The 12,896-nt window shown below is 38.0% G+C and overlaps 1 protein-coding gene across 1 annotated transcript in view; it reads left to right on the top strand.

Annotated features, from left to right (window-relative positions):
- Positions 1-3,543: 3,543 nt before the first annotated feature.
- The window catches only part of LOC111630009 (ubiquitin-40S ribosomal protein S27a-like), a 35,628-nt gene continuing 26,275 nt past the window's right edge, over positions 3,544-12,896 (top strand). Inside the window, exon 1 of the mRNA XM_023374001.1 lies at positions 3,544-3,616. Coding sequence (XP_023229769.1) covers positions 3,544-3,616 — 73 coding nt within the window. The remainder of the gene's footprint in view (positions 3,617-12,896) is intronic.

Below are 12,896 nucleotides of genomic sequence, written 5' to 3'. Positions count from 1 at the left end.
TTGTTTTCCTTGAAATAGAAGCAGGTTACGACAATAGTTATTTAAAGTAATAATTTTTATTTATATAAGAAAAGCAATTAACATTAAGTCTTAATTTGCATTTAAAAGTGGCATGACAATTGCCTGTAGAAACCTGCCAAATGTCCCACTATTTCTAAGTTAAAATAATTTGAACTAAATATGGACAATCATATATATTTTTTTGATATAAAGAAAGTTTCATTTCATTATTTAATAACTTTCAAAATCTTTCATGGCACATCTACGATCCTCTCGCGGCACACTGGTTTAAATTAATGCTTAAAAAGATGGTGCTTGAACACCAACCAGTAAAATTAAAAACGGCCCAGCTAAATNGCGTGCCCACCCTCTAGCGGAAACCCTGCTTATAAACTATAAATTATTTATGTATATACATTTATACGTTCCAATAAAGTTTGATAAACTTAAATTGATATTTGGTAAATTTATAGTATATATACGTATATATTGTATATATACAAACTTTATAAGTCTACCAAATAATGTTAAGTGTATCAAATTTTACTAGAATTTTTGTTACTAGTGGGCAACCCACGGTACCTGCGTATTGAATAGAAAAAGTTAATTTAGAATTAAAAATTAAAAGTTACTTGTAGTCTGGATTACTTGAAATATATTCACGCTCCCAAAAGTGGATTACGAAATTTTTTGTCTACGTTTAAGCCCAAGTCTTGATTAAAGAGGGAATAAATGAGGTACAACTTTGGAGTCACAATGTAATGATAGACGATGTAATAGTTACAAAATGATCAACGGAGAGTGATAAAGTCCAGAAATTTACGTCGGAAAGTGCTCAAGACCACACATTGCTTCGTACAATATATCAATATATTGGTAAATTTGTGATAAAATTAATTATTCTTTAATTATCGGATATATATTTTGATTTATATCTGTTTTCTAGGAGTATATTTTTTATATTGCCTACGGGTGGTTATTTCGTGATATCATGCATAATTTCGTGATAATACACGGAATTTTGCAAAGTTTCTTATCGAATCTCCATATGAAATGACAGAAAAATTTCTGAACTTTGGAACCCGATATCTCCGAACGCATAATCGGAACCGAAAACAAAACAACCCAGCAACGAGCTGCATAACTCTCTCGGCTTATTATGAGATTTTATCTAATATATAATCGAGACGGGTTGATGATAATAATAATAATAATAATAAGCGCAGAGCCCAAACGGTTAGGAGTTGAAAGTTGAAATTTGGTACACAGATAGGGTACGTCACGAAAACGCACACTAAGAAGGGATTTTTCGAAATTCCCCCCCGGGGGGAGAGAGACAGGATTAAAACTTCTATATACATTATGGATACGAGCCCAAACGGTTAGGAGTTGAAAGTTGAAATTTGGTACACAGTTAGGGTACGTTAGGAGAACGCACACTAAGAAGGGATTTTTCGAAATTCCTCCCCACGGGAGAGAGGGACAGGATTAAGGCTTAACACTTCCATCAACAATGGAAGTGTTAAGTAACAATGGAAGTGCTAAGTAACAATGGAAGTGCTAAGTAACAATGGAATTGTTAAGAGAAAGCGACGTGCAATACGCAGATGCAGTTTTTTTTCGTTTTGCGGGAAATCAAACATATTTTTAGACCCATCTAAAAATTCTCTAATTAGTGTGGAAACAAGGGGACCCAATTCTTGCATTTTGTGAAAATGGGTAAGGTTTACTGTAACGTAATAATCTTTACCTTAGTTATCGTTACTTTTGCCGCAGCAACGCCGGGCCCACCTGCTAGTTTTAAAAATAATTTTTATATTGTTAATCATAATAAATAAAATTGTGTGTGGCGCCATTTGTTATGAGATTTTGTTATAAAAAACTTTTCATATTATTATCTATATACAGTACATAAAATTACTTGTCCTGACTGACTGATTCATCATCGCCCAGAGCAAACTGCTGAACCTAACGAGGTGATATTTGGTACACAGTTAGGGTACGTAATGGAAACGCACACTAAGAAGGGATTTTTCGAAATTCCTTTGCGGGGGGAGAGGAAGAACATTAAGGCTTACCCGAAAGAACGACTTCTACTGTACTATTTTAGATGCGATTTTCTTTTTTTCAACAACGTTTAGTCTTCATTAAGTACTTAGGTGTATTAAACTGATAACATTTCAGAGATTGTTATAAATATTTTCATATATTTCGATTTTTTAACTAAATGTTCGAACCGTTTTAAATTCGAATTTGTTATTGCATATTGGTTCGATTATAGAACGATTGTAAACGTTTCATAAAGTTTATCAAATTGAAAACAGTTCGTTTGATTCTCAGCGGTAGGTGTTATATAACAATTACTATGGTTGTTGAAATACTGAATATAAATAGGGTTTGCTTGAAAATCTCCGCGGGCGAAGTCACTGGTAACAGCTAGTTATTTTATAAAAAAGGCAAAAAGCTTAATTTTAAGGGTAGTGATGAGTTTTATAAAAATTTTAAATGCTAATAATGAGTAAAATCTTCATTATGTCTGACCCCTCTCGAGATATGACACGTGATACCCTTGGGCTACGGCCTTGCAGCCTAAAAACTGCACGCCATCATCAAACATAGTGGGTACATTAGCCATACGTACGCCGTTCAGAGGGATCCTACCTTTCTCTACTGTCTATCTCCTCTCCCTCCTTCTTCTCCTCCCCTTTCTTTTACCCTCTTTTCCGCCGGCTAAACACTTCGTGTACGGCCGTTGTCTTTCATGTATGTATGTATGTATGTATCTCCCACCCCTCAACCTTTAACCATCAAAATTTAATAGATCAATGCTCCTTATACACAAGCTACCATGCAAAATTTCTTTTCTTAATTTTTACCCCATCCATGCACACGAAATTTCCCCCTTTTTTTGTTTACTTTTTTGGGTTCAGAGATTCACAAAAAACCGGAGGGTCAAATTCAATACGATTCCAATACTTTGTTATATACAAGTACACATAATAGCCGGAAAAGTAAAAGTATATTGCAGTTATTACAAGAAAGCCACAGCAAAGATTAAACAGGTAATGGTTGAACAGGTAATGAATTTTTAGATACTGGAGTCGCTCCGAAAAATTTAAAAATATCGGCACCATTTCTCCAGCTTTAAATTTTTTTGCCACTTCTAATTATTTATCGCCACCAGTTTTACTTTTACTTACTAATTAATGCAAGTGCTGGTAGCGGTAAAATTGTAGATGTGAATGGCGCTGTTGGGATGTTAACAAAACTGTAGAGCATGTCCATATGAGAAAAAGAGTCAAAGGAATCATATCTCGAAATGTGACCTCTGAGAGATATAGCTCCCGAAATTAGCTGCACGCGATTGCAAATCGCGTCGCGCGCTCCGTTAAGACTATCGCGTTTAACTATTTAGCCCACGTGACTATGCCGGCTTCGATTAGCCCACTTAACTGTTCGTGGAATACGTGATGTTTTAGGGGATGTGGGGGCTCGCCGGTCGCTGAGGAGCGAGCGATAGCGAGCACCGAAGTGCACGACTACATGCGGAGCGTCAGTCAAGGCGAGAATAGCGAACTTTGGCAACGCAGAGCAAGGAGAATAGGCAGTAGTACTGGTAGGCTACACGAGAAAAACTGTTTTCGGTTAGTAGAAGTTAATACATTTATTATTTGTTATAGGTACTGATCGCCATGCCTATAACATAATTTGCTTGCAAGCATGACATCCGCAAGGAAGATGGCGACCGGAACTGCCGCCGTTAGATTCCACATTTGGAGGCAAATATCTCGTAAAGAGTCGAATGTCGGAGTGAGAAAAGATCAAAGTGAAAAAAGTCTTCTAAAAAAATTCCCCAAATTTTCTTTCTGTCGATAAAAAAAATCCCCAATCTAAAAACGCTGGATGGCATTAAACAAAACTGCCTTCTGTTCTCAACGTTTTTTGTCCGAACTTGCCACGTGACGTCATGAAATCGCTAGGTGTGTGGTGCACGGGACTCCCATTGTATTGAAGCTCGACATTTTGCTGTTTTTCCTGAAGTGTGATTTGTGATTCAATTTCATGCTGAATGTAAAAACGAGCAGACTGGGGTTTTTATCGCCAGTATTATATTTTTATCGCCAAGTGGCGATTTTGGCGCTATGCAGCGCGACCCGATACTGTACCAAAAACGTTTACGTAAAAAAATACATGTGTGTGTATTTGCTAAGTGTGTTCATATATTTGGAACACTTCATCCCGATCGAACGAAGTGTTCCAAATCAGACAAATCCCCCATTCGAGTATAAATGGACAATATTCCAGTTTTTATTAAAAAGTCAGATAAGAATGCTAGACGGCGTCTTTGGTGTCGTGCGTGCATGCGCCATCTGTCCTATGAGCACACCTTTAATCTGTGGCACACACGTCATCTGTTGGCCCTATGACAGTGCAGTACGATGGACGGCCGGACGGCCGATAAGCTAAAATAGCAACCTATTGCTCTGGGGACCAGGGATCGAATCCGGATGGGCCGGAAAACTCTAAGAATTTTCCGGGAAGTAGTCTGTCCGAATATATCGTGCGCGTCCCTCACCATCCAGTCTCTCCTATTGTATTGTTGGCCGAATCTCTATATATAACCCATTCAACGTGTCCGTCCGTCCCGTAACCGTTTGATAACGGACACTAGAGGCGCCCCTATCGTGTGCCATATTTCAAAAATTCAAATTAACAATTTTAATTATTATTTAAATTAACAATATAAATTATTATTATTCATTTGCCCAATAAATTATTATTTGGTCAATATAACAATATAAATAATTCAGTATATTTGTAATAGGAATTTATTATTTCAGGGGCTTATATCTCGCGAAGGGTCGCAAGTAGGGGTATGGTTCCTTTGCCTTTATTGTTCGCACAGGGGGCTACAGTTTGGGGGGTTGCCATCTCTTCACCTAATCTTACCATTGTGACTTTAACAGAGCTGTAGAGCATAATGATAGGAACAAAAAATTCAAAGGAATCGTGCTTCATGGAAATTTGTAAACAACACCCACTAGGGAGCGTCCCGGGCTACTAGTCCATAATAAACCGCTAAAAAGAGGCCCTCTTACAAAGAGTACTACATCAATTTCCTTCACCGATTTTGATGAATTTTGGCACAAAGATAGTGTTTGATATGATAATGCAGTCATGCAAACCGTTTCATTCTTTGAGCGATAATAAACGGGTTATGATTAATCAAATTTGAAACTACTTCTCCTGACAGACGAATAATACAGTAGTTCCGTCACACGGACACTGATCTTAACGAAAGACAACAGCCGTACCCAAAGCGTTTAGCCGGCGGAAGGGGGAGAAGAGATGGGAAGGGAAGAAGGAGGGCGAGGATATAGAAAGAAGAGAAGGAAGAGATCCCTCTGAGCGGTGTACGTACTGTACATAAGGTTACTACCAATGTTCCCTCTAAGCTGCGCGGCTGCGCGGTCGCGCACTGCTCAAATTGTTGCCGCGCACGAGAATTTATGTGCCGCGCAGGCGAGCTTTGCCTATGGTTACCGTTCGATTCTGCTCCAGTGCCCCCTGCCGCCCCTTGCTTCTTTTTGCGCCCCTAGATTTACTCACCGCCCCTGGGAGCGGTAGCGTCCACTTTGGGAACCACTGAGCTAGACAGAATAAAGTTTAAGGCTTAAAATTAAAGTAAATGCTTCAAACTAATACTAAAATTAATACAGAAACTAAACTAGCAAACCCTATAAGAAGCAATAACCTAACTGAAACGAGCAATTATGATATTGTCGCAATGCCCAGCGGCAATTTTTAATCATATTTTTAATTTATTTCATTTAAAACATATGCTCTCCACTTCAAATTAATAGTGTCTTGCCCATGTATAGTACATCATACTTTTTCTTTAATAACAATAGAGTCGTGCCGGTCATCTAACACCTTCAGGGGAAAGTTTTGAATTGAAATAACATGACTTCCGATTTGAATCGGTAGTTCGTATATCGTTAATCGGGGCTTCCTGTCCGTAAGGTTTTCATATCTGTTTTCGCGTTTCATCTATCTAACTCCGTTATCGAGGTTAAGACGCCAATTCCTCCCCTCCTATATTAGAAGACAAAAGACAACATGAAGACACTGATCTGCTTGAGAAGAGAGGAGCAACAGGAGAAAGTCAATGGCGTATTATTGTTATATTGATAATTATATCAATATCATTAAAAGCACTTACGTTGATATTTTAATGAAACTTATAAACAGCTACATTAATATTTTAATAAAACTTTAGAAATGAAGTCTAACCAGTAAATCAAAGTCATTTCATGCGGCGAGCTTATTTATTCCAATCAGGACAGCAGCATCTAGTACATTCTCAACACTAATTATTTTTGGCGATTACATTAATATTTAATATTCTTTACTCAGGAAAGGGAGAAGTGGTGCAGAAAAAAAAGTGGCTTTCAATCATGCACACATAAGCACTTGAGATAATGGGTTCATTTTATAAATTTAGTTTGATCACAATTTACAGCATCATGCGTACTTTTTTTTTAACTCTTTCCGTCCTGTGGGCACTAAGAGGGCCTCTTTTTGCAAGGCCATTATGGGATCGTCCAATCCCACAATGGGGTTGCCGGGTGGTGAGGGACGGAGCCCGACATATCCGAACGAACTACCCCCGAAAAACTCCTGGGAATTTTTCCACCCGTTCGGATTCGAACCCGGGTACCCTACAGCGGTAGGCTGCTACCTTGACCGATTGGCTATCCGGCTGCGCGTCATGCATACTGTAAATGTAAAATACACTTCCTTGATGCTGTGGAATTTTTTCTGCCAGTCAGAAGTCCAGGAGAACACCACGAGTAAACGAACCGTATTTGAAAATATCAGCAGATAATTGAAAGTGCAAGAGAGATAACAACTTGATAACACCCTTAGCATGTGTTTCAATTATCACCGTTGTGTACTTCTTTGGCGTTGACGAATACTCAGTAGCGTAGCGTAGTGGGGACGGCAGGAGCGGCCCGCCCCGGGCGGCACTTTTAGGGGGCGGCAAAATTTCACAATAAATAATAATATCTTGTAAAAATTTGAACCATTTCATTTCATATTTTTGTCGCACCTACGATTCGGACCGATTGAAATGAACACGGAATTTTTCATTACTTATTTTGTGACGAAACTGAATTTTAGTTCTTTAAATTGAGATACCTAAATAAGAGGGCGGAGAAATTTTCCTCCGCCCCGGGCGGTTGACACCCACGCTACGCTACTGCGAATACCTCTAGTTCTGTAAGCAGAGCCGGCCCTACCATAGGGCGAACTGGTAAGCAACTCCAGGCGCTAAGTCCTAGGGGGATGCCTCAGTGGTAAAGAAAATTAAAGGGTATAAATTAGGGGCAACCAAGGGGGGCCATAATAGGATCTCGCTCTATCCTAAAACTTGCCTCGGGCCGGCACTGCCTGTAAGAATTTCTTTGGCGAGGTGTTTTAACTGTCTAGTACAATTTTTAAAGTAATTTGTGGGATATTGGCAGCTTGACCGAAAAATTTTGTGTATGAATCCATACTTGTGTCTGCACCACAAATCTATCACAAGAAGGAAACTTTTCTTTATGTTCGGGACCATTTTTCTTTCTAAAATGAATTCATTTAGAGACTTGCTCATTTTGCCTGACGTGCTACAAGTGATAGTGACGTTAGAAGGCGTGAAACTATCAATCTCCTCTACATTTTTGGCCTGAAACGTTCTTGTAACAGTTATAAGCATAAGAAAACGCTGCCAACGACATCACCATCTCTATTAATAACATACTGTACGCTGTAGCTTGTATTAACAGAGGTTTGGTGATTGAGCGCGCCCGAAAATTGATTTTTCATCTTTGAAAGTGTAAGTCCTTCTAGACATTATTTCGTATTGGAAACCGCACTGGTCGTTATTGAATGCATGGTTTTCTGATATGGATTTTATGTCATCCTGAAAGGACTTTGCTGCCCATTTAATATTCTCTGCTGATTGCAGCGCTGTTTAGCTAACTAATGTGTTATGGCTACTTTTAAAACGATGCAACTATATGATCAGACTCGACTTGAGTTTCCATAGTGACTTTAATAACAAAATTTCCTCCCATAGTCTGCTTGTTTCTTTGCGTTCCCCAACTACGAGCATAAAGACCTTCACTCTCCGAAAAACGCCCTCTCGTGCCCGATTTCTTTATTTTCTGAATCCGAAAACATCGTCTGCTCTTAGGCTACGGTTATTGTGGATGCGAATTCTGACGAAATCTTGTTCTGACAAGTATGTCCGAAATCCTCGTCAGAACAAGGTGGGTACACTATGCGCGCTTTCTGATAGTCAGTACGTTTCTGCCTCCCAGCAAAATGGACTAACTTGATGAGTTTTATTTTCTTGAAAGTACATTAAGTTATTGTTGATAGGTGGTGGGAAAACAGAGCATGTTAACCACTTAGGCTGTGTACACACTAGGCGTTTTGCGTTGCGTTAAACGCGAGTTAGCTCGGCGTTAGACGACTGTTTAGTGGAGCATACGCACTGGCTCAGTTTGGAAATGGACGTGAAAGTAATTGCTTGTGTGCCCCTCCTCCATCGTCGCTATAAAAGACGATGGCAGAGGCAAAGAGTATTTTGGGTGCACCCAATATTACGAGATAGACTGACACATTGAATGTTTGCGATGTTGTATCCAAAACGAAGACAAAATAAACCCAAGTTTTTTAATTCCTTTAAAATATCTATAAAATCCTTTGACAATGGTTGGTCTCTTAGATTTCATCAATAAATAGATCAGTATCGAAATGATCGTTCTCCATTTCGGCCAACGTACGTCCACTCTACCCGAAAACGCGCGATCGAATGTACAGTAACATGGCAGCACATATATCTCAAAGCGCTCGGCTGACGCCCGCAAAACGCGCGTTTTAAGAAAAATCTATAAACGCGTGTTTGACGCGCGCTTGGCCAAAAGCGCGCGTTTGAGTGTGTATGCCTATGCAAAACTCTTGGTTCTTTAAAACGCGCGTTTAAAAACGCCTAGTGTGTACACAGCCTTATTTTCCACAAGAGACGATAAGGAAGCGTTCCAAATGTTATATCAAAATTTTTGGACTAACCCGCAAAAGTTTTTCGAGTATTTCAGAATGAGCGATATCTCTGCCGAGAAATATCTCTGTTGTGATAGTTTTTGTCTTTCATGTCCCACAAACACCTATTCTCGAACACAAGACTAATCAATTTATCAATATCCATGTTGAAAAAACCAAAATACTCGAAATTCAACGTCAGAATGCACGAAAAAATCAAACTCGTTTGAACGTTGGAATGGTTCTGACTACATCGTGCGTGTTCTAACATGTCCTTCGCTGCCAAAGTAAACACTCTCATTGGAAAACAGATATTTGTTTGTTCGAACAAACTCGTCAGAACAAGATTTCGTCAGAATTTGCACCCACAGTAACCGTAGCCTTAATAAACTCTAGAGCAGGAAAACGTATCAGATGTGTTTATTTATAAATATTCATCATTCAAAAGAATTAAAAAATTTACAATCGTAAAAGTGAAACGCCAAAAAAGTTGTCTGGGATAGTACAAACTAAGCGCGGCCGGATGGCCGATCGGTCAAGGTGGCAGCCTACCACTCTGGGGGACCCGGGTTCGAATTCGAACGGGTGGAAAAATTCCCAGGAGCTTTTCGGGGGTAGTCCGTTCGGATATGTCAGGCCCCGTCCCTCACCACCCGGCAGCCCCACCGTGGAACTGGCCGAACCCATAATGGGCTTGCAAAAATAGGCCCTCTTAGTGCCCACAGGGCGGAAAGATTTAAAAAAAAAAATTCCAAACTAGGCAATGGCGGTACACTATGAAGTTGGAGCGCGTTCGTTAATAGCGGTTGCTCTGCGTCTCCGCTACTACGGGAGTGCCCTGCTGTTTGTAGACATTTAGGAACGACAATGAAAGAAAGATGGTGGTGCCCATATTAACGAAAGTATTTTTTTAAAACTCTTTCCACCCTGTGGGCACTAAGACAGCTTCTTTTTGCAAGCCTATTATGGGTTCGGCCATGCCCACAATGGGGCTGCCGGGTGGTGAGGACGGGCCCCGAAAAATTTCTGGGGTTTTTTCGAACCCGGGTCCCCCAGAGCGGTAGGCTGCCACCTTGACCGCTCGGCCATTCGGCCGCTAATCGAAAGTATCGTAATGAAGGATCTATGATTTTAAAATATGTTTTTATAGACAAGAGAAGGATTCTAATTGTAAGATTTAACCATAAAATGGATTATCTTGCCGACAGAACGTTCAAAGTGGCCACGAAAAATATTAGAATGCCGGTATTGTACAGTACCTCTTATAGAATATTTGGCTGCTTAACATTGGATGACTCTGCTTTCCAAATTTCGTGTTACCAATTCAGGGAGTAATCCAGCCATGAGTACCGTACAATACGCCTTTGTTTAAATATGTTATCATCAAAGATTAAAAAAAAGAAAAAAAAAACATTAAGTTAGCGAGTTCCAAAATCTGCCGCCCGTGCAACTGACTGGTGGAGCGGCATAGAGGAACAAATCCTATAAAGCACAAAATCAGGGGAAAAGTTTAACGGAGGAGTAAAGGGTCTCAAAGGCAAAAAAAAAATATTTAAAACTGATACCTAAATTAAAAAAGAAAACAAAAAAATATTAACTGCATTTTTATATTTCATTACAAAAGATGAAAGTATTAATTAAAGTAGAAGGTTCAGATTAGGTTCAATTAGAAGGAAATAAGCCTGGTTCCAGAGTAAAGACAACGATTAAGTCCCTGTTCTAACTGTTGTTTCCCTGTTCTTTGGAATCGGTGAGTGATGTGTTTTGTGTTTCAGGTAGTATGTAATTCTTAATTAGAACTTTATTAGAATGTACCTTAATTTTATAAAGAATCTATTATATAATTTTTTTATATGAGCTTTATATATATAAACTCGTATTTGAATTTTATAAACTAAAATAGAAGTTTATATTAGAGGTTTATTGAAGAATGGTAACTGGTAACACGTGTTAGGCTTACAGTAGTTCATTGGGAACTAATTTATATTATCAAATATTTCTATATTAATACGTACATTTCACCATTTAAGTTGTGAAATATGTTGCTACAATGTGGTCAAGAAATCTCAAATATTGTAATAATTCATTTCTTATTTGAAGTTTTTACAATATAAATTTAAAATAAAACTGAATGTAACAAATTCATTGTATTTTGTACCGTATTTTGTTGTAAACAAGAATGGCTCATCAATGATCTTTGTAATAGTTCAAAATAATGACTTGAAATAAACTGCAGGAGGTAATATGCTACAGTCAAATCTGTTTAAAGAGAAAATGCCTTTTCGTTGCATTGTTCCATTATCCAAAGTAACAAGATCACTCTGGAGTTTGTTTAATGATTCAATTATCTTCACTTTTCATTTGTTAGGTCTGTGCAACTTATAATACACTTTGAAATATTAAAATTCATTGTGTAATTTTACTATAAACTTACATATTGGTTTCCATTCTTACATCATCAATTTTATTATTCTATCAAATCAGTAAATAATGGTACATTTGGGTGCATTTACACTGCTGATGATGATGACAAAAACTTGTTTTTATTGTTCATCTTTGTGAAATGTTCACGCTAGTCGTTACTGTTGTTCTTTCGTCTTAGTCTGTTCAAACGTTAGCCAAGATTCAATATTTGTTGTTGTCAATTCTTTGAATAGGATGGAGAAACTGCTGATCTCTTGTTGAAGAAAGATGTTCTATGAAGCTTAATAGATGGTTGAAAGTATTTGGAGATGTGCAAAAATAATTTTAAAAATTCTGCAATGTCTTTTAATTGTAATTCCTGAACCAAAGCATGGAAATCTTGTTTTTCTCTCAACATTAATAGCTATGATTCATTATCAGTGTTTTGATATTTTCCATATCAAAAGTAATAAATGTGGCTGTCGATGTTGAAGAAGTAACATTTTACTCTGCATATTCAGTTTTAAAATGGATGAGGTCGGTCTAATTTAAGGCAGCCATACATGTTAAGTTAATCCTCAAAGGATTAACCATGCATGCCTGACCTTGAGTTATTTCTGATAGTGTATGGGGGGAAATTTAGCAGTTTTGGCGGACTGTACCGGCCACCGGAGTAGAATAGAAAAACCATTTGATTTTCCTGGCGCAGTGTCAGACTGCGCAGGCCGATCTTAACGTGTGTTGTTCAAACGTTGTGAGACCGCTGAGTAGTTAGAACAATGTCTCGTGAATGTTTGGAAGAGTTATTTTCTATAACCTTATTAACTTTTATTTACTAGCTTACCCATCGTGCATTGCTGCGATCTCAGAAGAAAGGAAATTCAAGCAAACTCATTATGATAAAATTCAATTTATATTTTATCATTTTTATTGAAACTTATTATTATTATTCATTTTCATCGGGAAAACATTTCAAAATGTCGTTTCAATTCTATTTATTTATTGGAGTGTTTGTGGATACACGATATTTTTTGTTTTTCTGTCTGGTGCGTACACGAATAAATCAAAAGGTTTTCTGATGCATGAGTTGGCCACATACAGTTGTCCAAGCGAGAAGCACGGATTCTTTAAATTTAGCCCACATACTCGCAGAGATTGTTAGAAGTGCAATATTCCCCATTTTTATATATTTTTTAAATCCTTCATAATTTTGATTATTTAATTGCTCCTTCCTCTCTTCCTTGACGTGTTGTGAAATTTCTCATAGTTGGATAATAAACCGTTTTATTGTAATTTGTCTTTTTAAATTATTTTGAGTTGATATTAAAATTTGGAAAAGGGGGATCCCTAGATCGGTAAAATAGGCGAATTTCCTTCTACAACTTCGGTTGTTGTTCGGG

Source organism: Centruroides sculpturatus, unplaced genomic scaffold (assembly GCF_000671375.1).
Source record: "Centruroides sculpturatus isolate CEXI.00-Female unplaced genomic scaffold, Cexi_2.0 scaffold415, whole genome shotgun sequence".
Lineage (NCBI taxonomy): Eukaryota > Metazoa > Arthropoda > Arachnida > Scorpiones > Buthidae > Centruroides > Centruroides sculpturatus.
Note: the sequence above shows the minus strand (reverse complement) of the source record. Positions and strands in the feature narration are given on the sequence as shown.